This window comes from Strix aluco, chromosome 3 (assembly GCF_031877795.1).
Source record: "Strix aluco isolate bStrAlu1 chromosome 3, bStrAlu1.hap1, whole genome shotgun sequence".
Lineage (NCBI taxonomy): Eukaryota > Metazoa > Chordata > Aves > Strigiformes > Strigidae > Strix > Strix aluco.
Genome location: NC_133933.1, coordinates 57,928,493 through 57,943,607, shown reverse-complemented (window position 1 = coordinate 57,943,607; position 15,115 = coordinate 57,928,493). Strand labels below are relative to the sequence as shown.

The window sequence follows — 15,115 nt, the reverse complement described above, 5'->3', positions numbered from 1 at the left end:
ACTCCGTCAGAAGGCTTTGCTTAGGGGAGACGGACCGACCCCGCGGCCTCGGGCTGACACACGGACCCGCCACACCGCCCCTGCGCCCGCCGCCAATCCCGCTGCAGCCTCGTTCCGGTCCCCCTTCAGCCACGCCCCACTGAGGGCGAACGGCCTTTTCCCCGCCCCCTCGCCCCGGGGCAACGTCTGCGCCTGCGCCACCCGTCGCCCTCCCGTTGCTTTTTCCGCCGGCGGGGGGGGCGGGGACAACTGTCACCTTCCTCAGAGCCCATTGGCGGCCGGCCGGGCCAGGGCGGGTGCGCGCGCATCCCCGTGCCCGCCTCCCCCCGCGCTGCCCGGGCGGTCCTTCCGACTCCGCCGGCGGCCGAGGGGTCGCCAGCTCCCCGCCCCCTCCTCCCTGCCGCCGAGCGGGGGGACCTGCCCCGCGCGGGGAAGGAGCCGCGGCCGCCAGGGCAGCCGCAGCGGCGTTACCCCTTCGGTACGTTGGTGGCGGTCGGCTCCGCTCCCCCTCCCTCCCCTAGCCCGTGCGGCTCCAGGGGCCGCGGCGGCGGGCCGCCCCGCCATGCCCCCCGCTTCCCCGCTGGGCTCGGGAGGCCGGTGGCCGGCCAGTCTGCCTGCCTGCCCGTCTGCCTGCCTGCCCGCTCGCCCGGCGACCTCCTGGCTGCAGCGCGGCGGGGCGGCCTTGCCGCGGTCGGCTGCGGTGTGGCGGTACGGCCGCGGCGGGGCTGGGCGGCCCGGGGGCCTGGGCGGGTGCCCCCGGGGGCGGGAGGTGCCCCGGGCCGGCCGCTCGCTCCTCGCCTGGCCGCAGGGGCCGCGCGGTGACTGGGGGGGTTGCGGCAGTGGGCAGGCGCTCCGCAGCCTCCTTGGGCTCTCCGGTGGCAGGTGTCGCGGGAGGTGAGGCACGGACTGCGCAGGGGAGCGCTCGCTCCTTCGCGAGTTTCAAGTAACTTTCCTCGTTAGGGACAACGAGACCTGCCCGCGTCCTGCCGGGGGGCGGCAGCGGCATCGGGGGGGGCACACCCGCCGGCCGCTCGGTGTCGCGACAGCGGGGCTAAAGCGCGGCTGCTCCCCAGGCCCCAGGGGTAGCGCGGGCATCGGCGCCGTGTTACCTCTCCAGACCGCCACGGGATCCTTCAGGGGCTCCTGTTTGCAGCCTTGTTGCTTCACGTTGTAGATACCGGCGTTTCCCGGCCGTAGGGGTTTTAAACGGATCCGCTCGAACAGAGCCGTTCTCTAGTTTGTACATCGGAGTGTGATGCTGAAGGTGGTGTGCACATGCAGACCTGGTGACGCAGGAACCCTGCTTTCTTTGGTTTAAGTGCAATGTTATGGTACGTGTGCTCGCCGTTGAGGTTTGCTTCATTTACTGTCAGCAACACTCCGTGTGCATGAGTAGTATTTTGAAAAACTCACGTTTCCTTAATTCTGTTGCGTTTGAAATTCAAACATAGCAAGATTTATATATTCCTGAATGTTTCTTTTGACTTTCATGAATTACAAAATTTAGGGTTTGTTTGGGTTTTTTTATAAGACCCTTTTAAAATTATCCAGAATTCTAGGACTTACGCCCTATTCCAGCATAAACCCCTTTAACAATAGGATGTGGGATAGTCGATTTAGTAGTTTAGAATATTTGCCTCTCATCTTCCTACATTACTTCTAAAAGTTGTATGCAGAAGCTGATTTGACATACATACCTAAATATTTTCCTGTCTTTATTGACAGAGTGCTGTTATATGAGATCATAAATTTATTGCTGTGTTCAGGCTCCTTATAAAAACAGGGTTTTTTAATAAAAAAAAAGGTTACTACTTGCTCATACTTAAACATGTAGTTTTTGTAGTTATTAGTTTCCCAGATAGTTCTAATATTCTGTAATCTGCCTCTTTATGTGTATTGTTTAGCATGTGTACTTTATTTTTTAATCTTTTATCCACAAAATCTGTTCACTGCCCAGGTCCAGTCAAGGAGTTGGACGTGTGTCTTGACTCAGCTTTGCAATTAGTTAAAATCAATAAGACTATGCATTTAGTTTGCTAATTGGTCCCACTGAAATGCACAGTAGAACAAGTAAGGGCTTCTCTGAACTCTGCAAACAGTTTGTATATCCAGGTCCCAGGATGCACAGTTTCCTGTAAAAATGGAGTATTCAATACTAGTAGAAAGGTCATTAGGGACTTCTAAGGACAGAACTTGATAGCTTAGGTTCTAAACTGTATTTTATGTAATGGCAGCTTCAGACTGGCCCTGTGTCAAGTTTGCTTAAAGTTTCATCTCAATGTAGGCTTTGAAAGGAAGGAAGAGTTTTGTGTATTTTCCCCACACCCACTGCCAAATCTCCTGTACCTCCTGCACTTTTGTGGAGTTTCTTTCGCCGTCTCCTTCCACCCCCGCCTTTGAGGAATTCCACTGCCTCTTGGTTTTATATCTGTCCCACAAGATTCTGAGTAACAGCTGTGAAATGTAGCATTCTTGTTGATTGCTGTCGAGCAAAATGGTAAGATACAGTACAAGGTAAATGCTTCATGTCCAGCTTTGTGTGATGGCAGAGGGACAGAAGAGGCTCTGTAAGACAAAGTGCCTTTTGAACAGTTAGATTTCTTAGTGCATATGTCAGTGGCCAAACCTTTTGCAAGTTTAGCAGCTACTACACAGTGACATTTCAGTGTAGGCATTTCATTTTGTAATACTTATTGCTGACTAATTTACTTTCTCACAGAGACTGAAAATACTTTTGAGAAAACGACAAAATGAGTAGTCGTCGAAAACGTGCGCCTCCATCAAAAATAGATGAGGAGAAGAAGAAAAAGCTCTGCTGGAATATGCATGAAGACCGGAGAAATGAGGTGATAATGTTAGATGATGAAATGACTAATGAGGACCATGTTCCAGGTCCAAGCACTTCTTCGGCATCCTTCATTATTATAAATGATGATAGCACTGATGATCTCATTCAAAAAGAAGGTAGTGGCTCAAAATCTGTTAGGTTTTTGACAGTTAACGATGAAGATGACTCTTACTCCATCTTGACTCCTGTGTCAGTACAGCTAAACATTATAGTTTTGCCATACCGTGAGGATGGGTCCTGGAAAGCTTTGTTGGGAGAATTTGCTCTTCATCTTCCTTCTGAGCAAATTCTAACTGACGAATTCCATGAAAGGAGCTTTACTTTGATGAGAGGAGACTCTGATGATCACCTGCATGTCTGTGTTCATGAAAGAAGTGAAGAAGAGTACAATAATGAAACAAAAGAATACCTGGGTGGTTATGAACAACGTATTTTGGTGGAACCAACTTTAGGAGGTGAAATGTTGGAAGGGTTGAGATGGCTGCAAAAGAAAAAGATAATTGGCCTCTATCAAAGACCTGGAGAGGTTCAAGCTTTAAAGGTATGGATTCATATATTTGTTTTGCATTTTAAAAGTTCTTTTTTATTTGAAACAGAAAATAAAAACCTCTGAACAACAAAGTCTGGCAGCTACCATGTATTTTTATAATGTGATTGAAAATATATAGTTTCTACATGCTTTTGTAAATGTTTTCAGTGTGTTTTTTCTGAAAACTTACTTTTTACTGTGGCATCATTAGTAATGCATTACCCAAAGGAATCATAGAAGCTTTTAACTGCAATGTACTGTATCCTCTATATATAATGACTCTAGTAGATATATCTGTCACTATCTGCTAATTTTCAAAGCACTGTTGTTATTTTCATACTCTTCTGTTTATAATATTCTTGTAATTCTAACAGTTAACTAAATGATAACCGTATAACCATTTCACAGGTTGGAATTTATCTTCTGGAAGCTGGGCTAAGTAAACCAGAGTTTCTCAGTGATGGAGGTGGAAGACCCAAAAAAGCTAATCAGCTGATTCAAAAACTCATGGAAAAGTTCTATAGTTTCTTAATTCCAGGTAATGCAATTCAGTTGAATGTTGATGGATAATTTTTGATACTAAAGTGTGTCTATTTTAGGAGTTTTAAATATAAGGTAAACCAGTAAGTTATTCCTGCCACCTGGAGCGACTTTATTTTCAGGGTAATAGTATCAGATAATTCTCTCCATATTATTGTCTGACCATTAATCATATGCTAATTAGTTTGTGGTCAAATTACAGGTGATGATATTTCTTCTCTACAGATAAGGCATTGAGGCACATAGAAATCTGAGTCCTTACCTTTTGGGGAGTAAATACAATTTTCATTGGTTTGTGTGGGTTGTTTGAACAGATCTACAGTAACTTTTCCGAGTCACAAACTGTTTAAAAGAAACAGATGTTAAATTTGGAAAACTTTTGTTCCTAAGTTTGGTGCCTAACACACAAATTTGGTTTATATTGGCAAGCAGTTACAATGTAAACTACTACAAAATGCACCTTTATGACAACTTTAAGAATACACCACTGCAAATTTACAAATCATCATTTTGGAATTGAAGATACATTTGCCAGACTATACTCATTAGTGATACAGATTTTTAGGGTGATCAATGACCACTTTATGGTGTGATGACTTAAACTCAAAAACCACGGTCTTGGACTTGTTCCTGATTGTAGAATGGATTCAAAATGTTAGCTGAAAACTGACTCAATAACAGTGACTGTAACATATACTGAGTTTCAGTATTGTTGCAAACAACAGAAGCCTAGCACCACCTGTATAATTGTAGTTAATCTCAAAAGACAGAATTACATAAAAAATTAGGCAATTTGGTAAATAGAAACTAAAAGAAAGAGCTACAGAATAAAATCTGTACATCCATGCCCACTGTAAAGAACAGGCGTCCAACTGTTGGAAAAGACTTATATAGTCAGAGATATACCAAGAGAAGGGCCAGTATAACTTAAGTATGTGGGGAAGGGAAGATACTGCACACAAGAAGTCATCCTTCAAAAAACTGAAGTAATCTGACTGAAGCAAATTTGTCAGTTTAGGTTTAAGAGCACAATAAAGCAGATCCAGGAAAAAGTCTGAAGAATGAATAGTTTAAGAGATGAATAATAACGTTTTTAAATGCATTAGGAGAAGTAAGTTCTCATAAATGCATTAGAAACAGAATATCTGCCAGAGAATTCATAGACGAGATGACTAAGGCGTGTGAAAGAGTGCTGAAAGTAATGCTATAGCAGGAAGCACAGTTTTCTTCTTTGCATATCTTAGTGTTGTGGAAGAGTGGTGGAAAGAGATTGTTTATGGACAAAATGAACAGTGACCTATTTTGAGATCCAAAATTACTTGCTGCTGGAACTTGAAACATTTGTCTTCAGTACACTAAAGGATAGATTTTTACAGACTATGCGATTCAAGGTAGAGATGAAGAACAACTGAAAGCTTGCAAGCAGACTAGGCAATGGTGATTAAATATAAATTCAATATAGATAAATATGAAGTGATGCAGAAGGAAAAAAACCTTTACTTCTCATTAGAAAAAGATTATGTCCTCTTTGTTAACTGTTTCAGCTAGGGTTGTAGTTCAGTAGGTAGGTATATAGCCCGGTAAATGCACTAACTTTGTGTTCAGTGTCAGTCAAACCAAATCAAAGGTAAAGAATTGTCCTGAAAGTATTAGAGAACAAAATGGGATCATTAAACCACTATATGAGTCCATAGTGTGCATTAGGCTCTGCTTCAAATTAAGAAACAAAGCATGTCACAGAAATGGAAGAGATTTGGGAGGGAAGACCCCTGTAAAGCAGTTACACTTTCTAACAGTTTTTAAGTGTGTACTTTTTGATATAGCATAAAATAATATAGCCTTGATTCTGTGCCGATGAGTGCATTCCTCTTAAGTGTAAATTGATTTCCATTTCTAACAACTTAGTCTGGGTTTGAATTTCACCTGTTCTTAAACGGAATTAATTGAAAATTTTGTAAAACTGCATGTGAGTATGTATTTTAACATTTGTCAATATCCATCTAAAATGAACTCTACCCAACAACATTCCAAGATGAGGCTTCTTGTTCTCCCCATTGATGAGCAAATTCTTGTGTTGATGGAGGTGTACACAAGGATTTACACAAATAAGGGACATGGCCAATCTGTCCCTACATTTTTATATATTTGTTTTCCTCAATGTACTTGTCCCATTAATGTTCTTCTAGATGGTTTTGAGACTTTGTGGCAGGAATTCCATCTCAAGTTATGGCAAGTGTGGGATAGATGCATTAATGAATCTGCAAGAGTGACAAAATATTTAATATGCAGAAACTTCATGAGTTTTGAACCTTAATCATAGAGTTAGCCACTTCTTGAGAAATTTGTTTACAGATATTTCTTTTGTTTGCTTTAATAAATAGCTGGTTTTATAATGGCTTGTATCCCGTATCTGCTATTTAATATTACACGTGGCCCTGTGTTGCTTCAGTGAATGTACAGGCATAGATCACTTGTAGATCCACTTACCTGCTTTCTTAGTATGAAAAAGCCTATAGACTTTATAATTTTTTAAAAAAGACTAAAATGTCTGTTTAATCACTGTTTGTTCTAGTGAATGGTAAATGTTTTGGAGTTTGTTTTCCCATAGTGTCATGGAACTATAGTGTGATATACAGTAGCATGGCAATAGCATATACCCTTTTCCTTCAGTTTTCTTAAGAATAAATTCTTTGTAGAAAGAGGGTTTTTTGTCTTTTTATGGCATTTTTCAATACCAAATGTGACACAACAAGTTTTCCATTAATCTAGAATAAAGGGGGAAAAGATTAAATTTTCCTTGATGTAGATATCCTTATACAGCAGTCTGGAAACTGCCCTACAGATGAAACGGAAAGATCTTACTGCAGATGCAATAGCTTAACTTTAGTTCAGTTGTTGAAGGAATGAAACAGAACATTTGATTATGAAACATTCAGAGAAACTGAATTTTTGGTGGTACAATACCATCTGTTTCTCAAAGGTAAAAAGTACTAAGATGAAAGCTATGTAATTAAATTGCATTTTGAAATGGTTGAAAGCATAATTAAATATTCACTGTTTAATAAGTAACTGAGAGGGGTAAATTTCCTTAGCATCCTTTTAAAAATCCATGTGGTACATAGAACCATTTAATCAGAAAAAAAAAAAAATCTTTCAGAGAATAAACAAAACAAGAAAGTCAACAACAAAACATATCCAATTATATAAAGAGCCTTTTACTTTACAGTATGTTGTAGCATAATAAATTGACTTCTATGTAAACCAAGTCTATCCAGAATTTTACAGGGTTGCTCCCCTGTAAAATTCTGGATAGACTTGGTTTATATAGAAGTCAATTTATTATACTCTCAAATGTGAGATTTGAAAACTGTTATTTTTAGCAAGTATGGTGATGGGTGTTGTTATAGATCAACTTCATTGATTGGAGTTATACTCTGCAATCATTCTAATTTCTGTGTTCTTTCCATGAAGTGACGAGTGTGTGTGAGAGGATCCCTTGGAACAGTTTCTGTAGTATTTAAAACTACATGCTCTGCTTGGTGCTTTTTGTTTGGCTGGAACATTAATTAACCCCACATGTGCACTCTGATTGCCTTCTTTACAAGTCTTTGTATATACAGTTTTCATGAATTTATAGAAAGTGAATGTTTTTCAGAATTCCCTTTTCCTTTGTGAAGCCCTGGAATTGTTCCGTTGACTTAAAAGGATTAGGGGAGGGCACTGATGGCTGCCGTACATAGGCACATCATTTCCTGCTGTTTGTTTTGGAAACCATTCTTCACCTTCACCATTCATTTCATGAAAGAAAGTTTTTGCTTTCTGTGGCAGTGAGTCCTAACGGCAGCCTCAAACCTTACTTTAAGGTTAAACTCTCTGTTGTTTGTGCCAGGTACTTCTCATCTTTGTTAGCGTGAGGCACTGTAACTTATAATTTGATTTAATTGTGCCTGCCATTAGATGTTTTCTCATTTTATCAGTATATTATACTTTTAAATATAACTTAGGGTCACTTTGTGCTGAAAATGCTGTCCTTGACTTGCTTCTAAATTTTTTTTTTTGAGAAAAATTCTGAAAGGTGGCTTTATCTCCAGTACTAGCTAGGGTTAGTATCTTTCTTTGACCTGTAGAGTTTTACAGCTGTTTTATTGGTGTTGGTGCTGATGGTTTTAATTTTGAGACCTAAAACACTGTTAAAACTTGTCCTGTAAGTCTTTTGTTCCTTCATCTTATGTCAGTTTCCTAAAATGTTGACCCTTAAATTTTTCATGAATTCTTCTACAGTGCTTGAGTTCTGTGTATGCCCATATACCCAAATTATGTGAAAAATACATAAGCACAAGGCCTTCTTTCCTAGAAGGTAGAAAAGAAAGGTAGGCCTTCTGTCCTAGAGCGTACATAATTCTCTTGAAGTGGGATTTTAATTTCTAAGGTATGCCTTCTCTTAATTTTTTGCAGTGATGCAAGTGGTGAGCATTTTGTGTTGTCCTACTGCTACAATCTTCTTATCTAAATGGATAATTTGAAATTAACATGGAAGCTCACTGAAAAGAATCTCCTGGTTGTTTTTTATAATGTTATATTATCAAGAAGGGCTTTATTTCATGAAAAATGTACAAATCCTTCACAACCAATTGTGTTTTTCCCCTTTCTATAAGATCATGGACCCATGTTAACATTTATATCTGAAATGTGAGTTATTTGTGGTTCTGTATCAGTAGGATATGTTTAGTGGAAGGTCTTCATTAAATGAATAAGGTCTGGTCATTCTACCCCTAAATTCTAAAGGAAGAGCTTTGCTGATTATGGTTAGCTCTGTAATCACCGTAGCATGTTAATCTTAACTTTCAGGAAAGTGCTCGTTGTTTGCTACTGCTGCTAGCTGAGGCAGGTGCAGTCATGACATATGTTTAAGTGACGTTTGCTTTCATACTTAGTGTTAACTAAATATGTTGCAGCAAAATTAAGTGAAATGTTGATGAAAGTGGATTGGTAATGTGTGTTTCAAATGACTTGGTGTGTGCAGATGAGCTGGAGGAAGATGAAGAAGAATCTGACATGGAACTAGAGCGACAAAATATTGAAGAGCTTTATGACTTTGTAAGGCACACCCATCAGGAGGATATCCAGTCCCTGAGAGAAGATGTGCAGCATCCTGCATTAATTCCTATTCTGAGGCCGTACCAAAGCGAGGCTGTGAACTGGATGCTTCACCGAGAGAATCTCACAAGCACTTCAAGCAGTGGCAAGTATATGGGTCTGGAAAACTTGCGTAGTTGAGGAAAGTGGCATTGTATTGTCAGCAGTAATATTTTCTTGCTGTTTGATTAGAAGCTTTGTTAAATATTTCATCACTATTTTTATAAAAGTTGCTGTTTGGGTAGTAAACTAAATGATGAACGAAACCTTGCTGAACAGCAGTTGATGTATCTCGTTGGTCATGAAGCAGTGTGGAGGTAGATGTCTGCTTTTTGTTTTTAAATGCAACAGTAAGGCTGAACAGTTCTAAGCAGTGTGCTATCTATAGAGAAACCTCGTAGTAGTAACATGAACTCTTTCTCCGTAGAAAATGCACTGCACTTCTTATGGCGGGAGGTCATCGCTCTGGATGGAGTAAAAATCTACTATAATCCATTTACTGGCTGGTATGTTTTTATAGTTACGTCTGAGAACATCTCAAGGTTGTACTTTGTGAAAACCTTATTGACAGCTTTTACCTGGAGGATAGTCCATAACTGTCATCACTGTTCTAATTCTTTAGTTGCTATTTTTAATTCGGAGGGAAAAAAAAAAAAGGCAAACTGGAGTACGTAATGCACAGGTAAATACATAAATCTCAAGTTGAAAATATAATTCTTAAAGCTTATTTAAAAAAAATTCAATGCAAATTTGTGATTTTAAGATTAATATTTTTTTAAATTAGAACGTCAGAGGCTTCAACGTTCTAGTCCAACGTTTTTAATAAGGCAGTATAATGCTTTTTATTAATGCTGGGTATTGCATTGCTAGTTCTGTTGCACTTTTCTCATTAATTTGGTTAGAATAGAACCTTTTGCTAGTTTGCTTTTTTTTCCCTCTATAACTTTCAGATCTTTAACACATGTGAATATAAATATATTTCACTTTTTGGAGACTAATGTTATAGTGTTATGTTATATGTTATATATGCTATATATAATGTTATATATATGCTATAGTGACAAGGCTAGGCCTGTTAGGAGGGCAAAAAAATCCAAAAACTGGCATACATATTCATCTTGGTCAGGTTTGTACATGCAAAAAGCTTGCCAACTTTTGTCAATCTCAGTTTATCTAGTAAAAGCTATTGTCTCACCTGACAAACTTTTCCTTGCTGAAGCTATGCTCTGTGTGTCGCTGAACACGTGCTTCTCTGTCACACCATTCTGTAGTTACTGACTTTCATTTGGGAATGTACTTGAATTTTAGTATTATCCGTGAATATCCAGTTGCTGGACCCCAGTGGCCTGGAGGTATTTTGGCAGATGAGATGGGTCTTGGAAAAACAGTAGAAGTGTTGGCTCTTATTCTGACTCATACCCGCCCAGACATTAAACAAGATGATCTGACATTACCTGAGGTAAGAAAACCAGGATAAGATTTAGTACGAAGAAAATACTTTTCAGAATTAAAGGGAATATGCTGCTTGAGTTTATTGCTTGGTTTAATCTATCTTTAAATCTGGACTTCTATAAAAGCACAGTGAAAGTTTTTGCTTTGTAGGATGTTGATACTTGGTGGCATAAAGAGTGAAATGGTTGCATGAGAAGCAAGTGATAGTTCGCCATTGTTGAAGGGTGTTAGCAGGCAACTGTGCTGTTAATAGGATGTTGGTAGTTCACACGAACTCCAGGAGTGTATAAATATATAAATTAGTCTACTATGTTGGAAATCATTCTTCCCTTCCCTTCATTGTATTGATGAGTATCAAACATCCATTAAATGTGCGTTCTGACCTAAAATAGGGACGACTTAAACTCGGTGAATAAAGATTTCTGTTCCCCTTCTATTTCATATAATAAATGGGCTTATTTAGCAGCAGTTTTCCATCTTTCCACTTTCCTTGTCATGCATCCTGGTGAAAACTTAGTACATTCACTAAAACCAAAACTTCTGTCTGGTGGGAGAGAACCTTCATCCTTAAGTAAACTCTTACCACTTCTATGGGTTCCATCCTTTTGAATTCACAGCAGCTCATTTCAGTGTAGTGTGTTCGTAATGATCTCCAGCCTGCTTGTATTTTTATCAATTAAAGACCCAGTTCCCAGAGAATAAGATTCTTCTGAAATTTATCAGAGGGTCAGCACTGAGGAGTGTGAAGAGGGAAGTATTAGCACTAAAGCATCTGGATATCAGCTGGCAAAATAGCTAGAGACCATAGCTTTTAGAGAGCTGGAGTTATGAAACTGTTTCATTATATGAATAGTTGGGACAGACATCTTAGCTAATATTTTGAGATCTTTATGAACAGAATTATGTATGACATTGCCTGTGGTTAAGAGGCATTATTTCACTCATCCAGAAGGCCTCTTGTCATCTGCATTTTTCTTGTCTTCAAATATAGAATGTCTTTGTGTGATGTGCTGAAAAAAAAAAAACCTGAACCAGAAGTGTTTTATTCCAGCAGAGTTTCTCGATGAGTCCTGGCTTGTGTAAGCCAATGTCAGAGTTACTCCCAAGTATTTCAGCTCGCTGTGGGGCTCAGTGTCTGGAGTTTCGTTGCAGTTACTGTTAAGAACTTTGCAAAGCAACCAGTTGGACAGGGCAGAGTCAAGTGTTAATGAATACAGCTATAAAACAGTTAATCATAGGTATATTGGCACTGCATTTGTTCCAGCTTTGGAATTCTTCTTTATATCCTGGTTCTTGAGTATACATCTCTCTGAATTAAATCACTATTCCTGAATCACTAATAATACGAGTAAATTTTTGGGAGTCAGTCCCTAAAAAAAGAAGCTTACTTGTAAGTAACAACTAACTAGGACTTTTCAATCTATATTGCTTACATCCTTTTGTGTTTCTAGCTATATATTAAATATGTATTTTCCTCGCCCTGTCAGTAACCTAGAGCACTTAGAGCTGTAGATTCCTGCAGCTTAATTTTGAAACAGTGGAGGACCCAAGCAGCTTGCAGGGCTGCTCCTTCTGTTATCAGCACAGGGTGCTGAACACCATTTGCTGAGAAACTGAACTGAATGGGGTATCACTGTGTACGTTAAAAATGAGCTATCTGAGCAAATTGGTGAGATCAGAGCACACATCTATAGCAGCTCATGTTTACTTTCATATGTGGAAAGGTCAATGAAGTTCAGAATTGCTGTGAAGAGACATGACTCAATAACTATTAAATGTTGTCTGCATTAGGGTAAGCTTGTGAACTTCTTTGTTCCACCTCAACCTTTAGAAGGAAATAAAAAGAAAAAAACAAGGGAAATGGAGCTTAAGTTGAAGGAAAAAATACAGTATCCCAGTAAGTATTTCTGATTACTTTTTTTAAACACATTTTGCTTTAGTTATAAGTCCTATATTGGCTACTGACTTGAGTGCAAGGCTACTCTTCACTTCAGCAGAATGAAATGATTCTTTTGCTGAGCTCTGTGATGTAGGATTGCATGCTGCAGACAAGTGATCCACACTTTTACGTTACCAAATCAGATCTCTGTGCCACCGAACTCCCATGTAACTAAAGGTGGTTGTAAGAGAGTTTATGCATTTAACTGAAATATACTGTCTTTTTATAAGCTTCAGTAAGAAAATTGAGTGGCTTATTATATTGCTACTCAATACTGTCTTAGAATCACTGAAAAATAGCGATTTGTAGGGCTACCTCAAGTAAAGCATTGTCGAAACTGCTCCCTGTTTTTTTGCATTTTTCAGATGAACACAGTGTTTAGTTTCCTTAATATGCATTCTCTGAGGTTACTTTCCTTTTATTTGAGCTGTAAGGTTTTTTTGCTTTTATTCTACCTATAGGCTTACGAGTGATGATATTAGCAGCTGTAAAGGAAATGAATGTGAAGAAAGGAGCATCCATTATTGCAATATTTAAGTACATCAGTGCTATATATAGGTATGACATACAGAGAAATAGACGGCTTCTCAAAAGAACTCTAGAAAAATTAATTGCAGAAAAAGTAGTAGAGCAAGTCAAAGGACATGGTCTGGCTGGGTCTTTCAAGCTGGGGAAGAATTACAAGGAACAGAAGAAGCGAGAAAGAACCAAAGAGCAGGTAAAACATGCTGCAGGGGCTGGCAAATGTATTGTTCTTACTGTAGGGTTGTCTTTTAAACACTGGTAAACATTAACTAAATCATCAAATTAGGAACTGATATAAAAATCTTTGTCTTGATGTGTTTATACATTAAAAAAAAAAAAAAACAAAAACAAAAAAGTGAGAAGAAAGTCTGACATTCTTGGTTAATTTTACTTTGTAGATAGCAAGAACTTCAGAAAGCATTCAAAAGAAACAGTTGATGGATGCTAAAACTCAAACCAAAGAATCAAGAAATAGTGATGTCACTTCTGAAAATGTCCTTAAAACCCCTTTACGGGTTGATATTGCCATGGAAGAACATGATTATTGTACAACTAGCAAAAATAACAGGAAATCTGAAGCAGATCATGAGAAGTCTGTAAAGGAGAATAATGTTCAGCAGGAAGCTGTGGTCCCAAAGTCTGATTTGCATGGCAGCCTCCTTGTCTCCAGTGATGTGAGCAGTCATCCTGATTTTGATGTTTCTGCAACTGCAGCTGATGTTCAGCAGGAAGTCCCAAAGGACGAGTCCTCACATGCCCAAGAACATGCCAGCAGTAGTGTACAACATACCAGTTCTGTGTTTCCATTTAACACCTCTGAATACCGTTTTGAATGCATCTGTGGTGAGCTTGGATTGGCTGACTATAAAGCTCGTGTGCAGTGCCTGAAATGTTATTTATGGCAGCATGCAGAATGTGTAAACTACAAAGAGGAAAACCTGAAGATCAAGCCCTTCTACTGTCCCCATTGCCTTGTGGCAATGAAACCAGTTTCCACAGGAGCAACACTGATAATTTCTCCGAGTTCTATTTGTCATCAGTGGGTAGATGAGATCAACAGGCATGTAAGATCATCTTCTCTTCGAGTTCTGGTAAGATTAAATAGCTTCATATTCTGGGGAGTTACTTTATCAAGGCTCAGGGCTTCCTGTCTGACACTCCGTATCACATAAAGTTCAGAGTTTCTTTGTCCTCTATGTCAGAATTCTACATTTGTTGCTATTAGACCTATGCTTTGGCACCACATGGTGTATTTGTGTCCTAGAAAGAGTCTGCATTTAGTTCTTCATTCTTAACTTAGTTGATCACTGCGAGATGATACAGTGGACTAGATATCTTCATGAAATGGAATAAAATTTTGAGCAGTTTCAACAACAGGTGATTTCAGAGAGGGAAGGCTGTTTGTGTGTGGTTTTTTTTCTGAAAGATTACTATGGAACTTAGGCCTAACTATAGGTGTTTTGGCAGTGTGAAGTCTCACTGTACGTTTGCACCTAACCAGCTTTCTGACAGTTGCTTCTCATTTTGTTCTAGATAAAAACAAATGTTTTGGTAGGTAAAGAGTGTACTTTTGAATGCTGGTTCACAGGCTTTACAAAAGAAGTCTTGGGCTTCGGTGTTTACTGAGAATAACACCATTACAACTTGGGCGTTCTCTATAATATCTGCCATATTTATGAGGATGTTGCTTATCTGGAGACCTTGTATTGTCCCTTTGCTTGATTTCTAATAGCTCTATCACTAAAATAAACTTAATTATAGATATAATAACTATGGCTATACAGGATTATTTTAAATATAGTTACAAGGGTAGCCATTGTCTCTTATTAATGATGTAGTCAAGTTTTGTCCTTCATATTTTTAGTAGGCAGGAACCTTTGTAATGGCAAAGTGCTTTGAGAACCCTTATATTTTGAATAAAATAACAGTAGTAGTAGTAGATTCATAGGGAGTAAGCCTTGTATTCAGGGATATGTCTGATACCTTCAGCTATCCTGCATAGATGCCCAATGTGTAAATGAATTCTAGGCCTCCAGTAAGGCATTTGTGTGAGCAGTCTAATTAGCTTTAGTGCAGCAACTAACAAATGTGTAAAACTTGCACAGTTTTCATCGGAACCAGTCCAAGTTTTATACCAGCTTTGATG

General features: G+C 39.4%; 1 protein-coding gene across 4 annotated transcripts in view; it reads left to right on the top strand.

The window, feature by feature from the left end:
* Window positions 1-330: 330 nt before the first annotated feature.
* The window catches only part of SHPRH (SNF2 histone linker PHD RING helicase), a 56,394-nt gene continuing 41,609 nt past the window's right edge, over window positions 331-15,115 (top strand). For 2 of the 4 annotated variants that reach the window (XR_012622518.1, XM_074818692.1), the window contains exons 1-9: window positions 331-478; window positions 2,720-3,389; window positions 3,786-3,915; window positions 8,941-9,159; window positions 9,481-9,559; window positions 10,362-10,512; window positions 12,297-12,402; window positions 12,906-13,162; window positions 13,368-14,060. Coding sequence is in view for 3 of the 4 variants with exons in the window: in XM_074818692.1 (XP_074674793.1) it covers window positions 2,751-3,389; window positions 3,786-3,915; window positions 8,941-9,159; window positions 9,481-9,559; window positions 10,362-10,512; window positions 12,297-12,402; window positions 12,906-13,162; window positions 13,368-14,060 (2,274 nt within the window). In the remaining variant the exon portion in view is untranslated. Of the gene's footprint in view, window positions 479-747; window positions 1,332-2,719; window positions 3,390-3,785; window positions 3,916-8,940; window positions 9,160-9,480; window positions 9,560-10,361; window positions 10,513-12,296; window positions 12,403-12,905; window positions 13,163-13,367; window positions 14,061-15,115 lie in introns of those variants that run through there. The other 2 variants (XM_074818693.1, XM_074818694.1) reach the window with 2 other exon arrangements.